The sequence below is a fragment of the Zea mays genome, chromosome 2 (assembly GCF_902167145.1).
Source record: "Zea mays cultivar B73 chromosome 2, Zm-B73-REFERENCE-NAM-5.0, whole genome shotgun sequence".
Taxonomy (NCBI): Eukaryota; Viridiplantae; Streptophyta; class Magnoliopsida; order Poales; family Poaceae; genus Zea; species Zea mays.
In genome coordinates this window covers 15,166,670-15,171,652 of record NC_050097.1, presented here as the reverse complement: position 1 = coordinate 15,171,652, position 4,983 = coordinate 15,166,670, and the positions used below count along the sequence as shown (strand labels likewise).

Sequence of the window (4,983 nt, the reverse complement as noted above, 5' to 3'; positions counted from 1 at the left end):
TAGATACTATTTTTTTCATCTTATTCCATTTCTATCCCTAAATAGATAAATATAAAAACAAAAATAGAGTTTTAGTTTTTATATTTAATAATTTAGGGACTAAAATAAAATAAAATTGAGAGATTAAAAATTAATCCATATAAACCAAACACCCAATAATATATTGATCCCAATAGACAATAGGGCTGGACCCTATTAGACTCTCCAACAAACATAAATGCTACAACGTCTTGTACCTAAATTTAATGTTCTCTCTTCATGTATACCTCCAACATTACATTATATAATTATGTAAATATTGGAAAATAGATGGTACCTATTGATAGTTGGTCGGTAATTTGAATCGTTACTAACCGAAAGAGAGTCGCTAATACTATTAGTAGGGGCTAAAAGAGGGTCGTTAATACTATTAGTAGGGACATAAGGAGGGTTGGTAATACTATTAGTAGGGATAGGAGGAAGGTCGGTAATTATGTACATAAAGCGACCCACAGAGGGTCGGTAAAACTTGGTCGGTCGGTAAAACTTTTACCGACGTCAGTTACACTGATTCATCTTGTTGGTCGGTAAAGACATTTATCGACCGACGAAGGGTCGGTAAAGCCAATTTTACTGACCAACCGCAAGTTATTAAAAATGTAATGTGGTGTAGTGTTGGCATGTCATCCTATTTTGTAGCCGACAGATAACCTTGGGTAACTATTGTATCTATTTTCTGCCATACTTCTTGACTAATTCCTATAACCTATGCTTAAATCCTTGGAGCACCAAACCGTTAAAATTTAGGAGCAAACTTAATAGAGAAGAGAGGATGTAGTATTCTCTGTCTCGTCGAACACATCGAATAATACAGGAGTAAGTTAGACATTATGAAACACTCATCAATTACTAGTAATCGCTATTATGAACACGTGAGTTATCAGTAACTATATCGATGACTGTTACAAGTTCAGTAACTATACATCGTGTAATAAGCCTTTAAAATTGATTCAATTTATTTAATTAAATAAATTATAGGTTATGTCCTTATAAAATTTAATAGGTTAGAGATGCATGTACAACCCACTTAATACATTGTCTCTTGAGGGTCTCTAGAGAGTCAAACGTAAAAAAGAATATAAAAGACGGGCTTTTAAATAAGAGTACGTCTCTACACGGCTCTCTATATATAATGTCTCTCGATAGCATTTATGATATGACATATTTTAAACACTCCCCATAATGCAATTTCTTAGATGTCTCTTGTGCATAGAAAATCAATCAAGAGACTATAGGTTGTACATGTCCTTAGTGTCTGAGTCAATGAGAAACTGGCATGCCAGTTTAGACTTTAGGGTTTTCATTAATCCACATGCACCTTCTGTTCCTTTCCGTCTTTCCGGCTTCCACAACGTGCTCCATTGACCTGTGGATGCAAAAAGATCGTGCACTACCTATTTGCAGATCGATTGCCTGAAACGAAGTTGTCCGCCTACCACCCATCCCACCGATGCACACTGAACAACCGTGTCCGTCATATTTTAAACACCCATCGTCCAATGATGCTTGAGGCTTGAATTCCAGAAAGTGCACGCGTGGATAAACTAGTGGAATCCAACAAATGTTCAAACTTTTTTAATGACACAGTTGAAGAGGAAGCTAGGCTCTGAGCTTTTTAGCTACCAGTAGTCGTTCGTGTGCCAATCAACAGCAGCAAAGGCCGGCCGGCATTATAGCGCAAATAAAGCAACGGACGATGCATATATACACAACCTTCAGAAACAAACTCTTTAACTTATCCATGCCATTATTGAACTGTTATAAACTACTGTGTCCACTGGACTTTTTCCGCATTGCCCAGCGTGTCTCGTTTCAGGGATTAGGCTAGGTTGACCTGTGCTGCGTCTGCGTGTGAGTGCGAGTGCCCCCGCAATGCAATGCAACCCTGCACCACCGAGTTCTTTTGCGTTTCTTTTTGCGCCCTTTGTGCCGACTTGGCATGCTGCGCTTTCAACTCAAACTCCAAAACGAGCTGGCATGTGCGCAATTAGGTCTGGTAGAGAGTGCGCGTGGTGTGGGGTGTTGAACTCCTTGAACCAATGGCGAGGATCAGTTTGGTGAGTGGGCTGAAGCGATGCGGCTGTATTGTTCGCTCAACCACCGTCGTCTCGATCGTCACCAGCGTTGATTGAACCCCGTGGACCGTGGTGTTGCTTTGCCTCACCCACGTGCCCTCTCATCAGAATTCAGAAGGCGCCGAGAGGGACAAGCATGCAGTGCAAGCAAAAGAGGCAGGATCACGGGATTCTCTGCTTGGTTTCGCTCAGCGGCGGCGGCGGCCGGTAGAGGACAGGAGGACCGCCGTGCCAGCACACCGAGGAGATCGCCGTACCAAACTGCCACGCGACAGCGAACGTTTTTTGTCATGTCATGTCATGGTGATGAACCGATCGAATCAGTACCGGCACGTTTCTGGTTTTCTTCAGTCCTCCGGAAACCAGCGTCGCCGCCGTGTCCGCCGCGGTCCGACGGTTGTGGACTTTTTTGCTACGAGGAAACCACGGCGCTCCCATCATGTGGCATTTCTCGAAGTTACTGAGGAGTCTAACCCAAGAAAAAGAATAGGATAAACACTGATTTAATCGGTCTCTACATCGGTTTCCTGTATTTCTCAGCTGTGGTGTGTTGTCAATCGCAAGCGTGCTAGTTCATGCTGACGTGTGATGTGTGATCCAGATGTCCCACAACGTGTGTCCAATTGACACCCTGTCACGTGACAAACGACACTCCCACGTGACCTGAGAGAGCAGAGCAGCTGTACGGCGAATTGATTTTTAGAGAGGGTGGCAATGGCAACTGGCAATGATATATTCCCCTCTGGGCCCAAGGAAAAAGAGCTCTGATGTGGATCTGCTAAAAATCAAGATTGAAACAACACAGAGGCTACCGCCACTTGGTTCACAGCACAGCACAGCACAGAGAAGATAAGGCAGTTAGGCCCGCCATTCGAATGAAATACATTTCTTCGGATTCGCGTTCGCATTCTGAGTGCAGCTGATTGCATGTGAAACCGAGTTACCCTGTCGCCCGGCCCAGTTGAAACGGAGATCATCCATACCAAAGCTCATCGCATGCATATTAATTACTTGAGTATTTACAAACTGTACTGTACACGCCAGCCTGGTACTAGTACTACTACTACGCACGCTGCAGTGCAGTGTTTTCAGCTGCAACAAACAACCTAATTGATCCCCTAATTTTCCTCATTCCCAGATTGCTACGCACTACCAACCACATACAGGCAGTACCGAAATCTGCAGCCGAGGAACTTAACCCGAAGGTTTGCTTTGCTTTGCTTTCCTTTGCTTCCGGATCGGGCGATTCCTCCGCCGCTTACGCCAGGAACGGCGGCATGGCGCTGTAGTAGGTGGGCTTCCACCCAGCGTCCCCGTCGTCCAGGGGCCGCGCGCCGCAGCGGCGGCACCGCTCGCCGGGCGGCAGCTGGAGGGAGAGGATGCGGCGGCAGGAGGGGCAGGACGAGTGGGCGCGCAGCCACCTGTCGACGCAGGCGGCGTGGAAGGCGTGGCCGCACTGGGGCAGCACGCGCGTGGGCTCGCCCTCCTCGAACTCCGCCAGGCAGATGGCGCACTCGTCCGCGTCGTCCCCTTCCCCTTGGCTGCAGGCGGCGTAGGGCACGGTGGGGATCCTGCGCAGCACCGACTTCTTGACGCCCCTGTTGGCGGCAGCCGCCGCCTGCGCGCTGGGCCCGCGCGCGCACGCGCACCGCGCCACGAGGCCGATGCCGAGGACGGTGATGAGCGCGCACAGCAGCGAGGCGAGCACGATGACCACGTCGTGGTCGTCGGGCCTGTCCGGGCTGGTCCCCCACATGAGCTTCCTCGCTCCGCTGTGCATCCTCGCCGCTCGGGCCGCTGGCACCACTGTTGGCTCACGGGCTTGCTTATCGGCGCAGGGGAGGAAGCTGACAGAAAGTGCGTGTGTGCCTGTGTGAGGAGGGGAGAGAGGCCACGAGGGATGGGCCTGCCAGTGCCAGGCTGCCTCTTATATAGAAGCAGGCAGAACCCAGTAGCCTTTGCCTTTCGTAGGAGCGGATAAAGCAGCCAGTAAGTATCCGGGGTTTAGGAGTTGAAAAAATAGCGTCTTCTCCGACGTGGTTTTCCTACGCATCTTTCCGGCTCCGGTGATTTAATTTCTCGCTTTAAAACCGTTCAAAACGAGGAATATGCTCCGAATACTCTTCGAGGGCTAGCTTTGTGTTGCCTACGACGACGAAGCTCGATGCAAAACCAATTTGAGGTGACGTGGAGTATGTGTATGTCCTCTTACAGCAGAAGTGGAAGGGGAAAAAAACAGCTTTTCTGGCTATAGAGATAGGGTGAGACAACACGTTATCTGCAGGTCACACTTCAACATCTGTTCAAATTTAGAAACTTCTGGAACCCATTACGTGCGTGCTAAAAGTTTAGTAGGACAAGCTAGGACATTTATCCATGGCTTCCTCTTCTTGCTTATTTCCCTGGCATAGCAGCAGCCAGATATTAAGCATGTGCGGAGAAGAACAGTCTGTCTAGTTCATTACAGTATAGCTTAAGAAAAACAGGCCCCGTGTACGTACGTACGTACGGTAGCGTTGCTACCAAAAAGTCCTACCCGGGGTTTCTTCTCTTCTTCTTGGGGATAATATGCGTGCAACAATTCACGTGCAACTTCAGCCTACACATGATCCATCATCTCTCCACGACTACCTACCTTTTGTAACGCCTGGGGATGCAGTCAGCCTTCGGTTTTTCGGGGGCCGGCCGGGCCATGTGATCGCGGTGCACCCGGATCCCGAACCGGTTGTTCCGGCCCCGGCAAGGGTGCACGTCACGCCACGGCTTCGGTTGCAAGCTTTCCGCTTCCATCCGGGGCGGTGCCCCTGCCCCCCGGAGAAGCCGGTCCCGGTCCGTCCCGCCGCGTCGTCGTCCGTTTCGATCGGCCGGA

General features: G+C 48.9%; 1 protein-coding gene across 1 annotated transcript; it reads right to left on the bottom strand.

The window, feature by feature from the left end:
- Nucleotides 1-3,089: 3,089 nt before the first annotated feature.
- Nucleotides 3,090-4,391, bottom strand: LOC100284205 (uncharacterized). The gene has a single exon (XM_020549263.3). The coding sequence runs from the start codon at nucleotides 3,892-3,894 to the stop codon at nucleotides 3,373-3,375; it is 522 nt and encodes a 173-aa protein (XP_020404852.1). The 5' UTR covers nucleotides 3,895-4,391; the 3' UTR covers nucleotides 3,090-3,372.
- Between the last annotated feature and the right edge of the window lie 592 nt (nucleotides 4,392-4,983).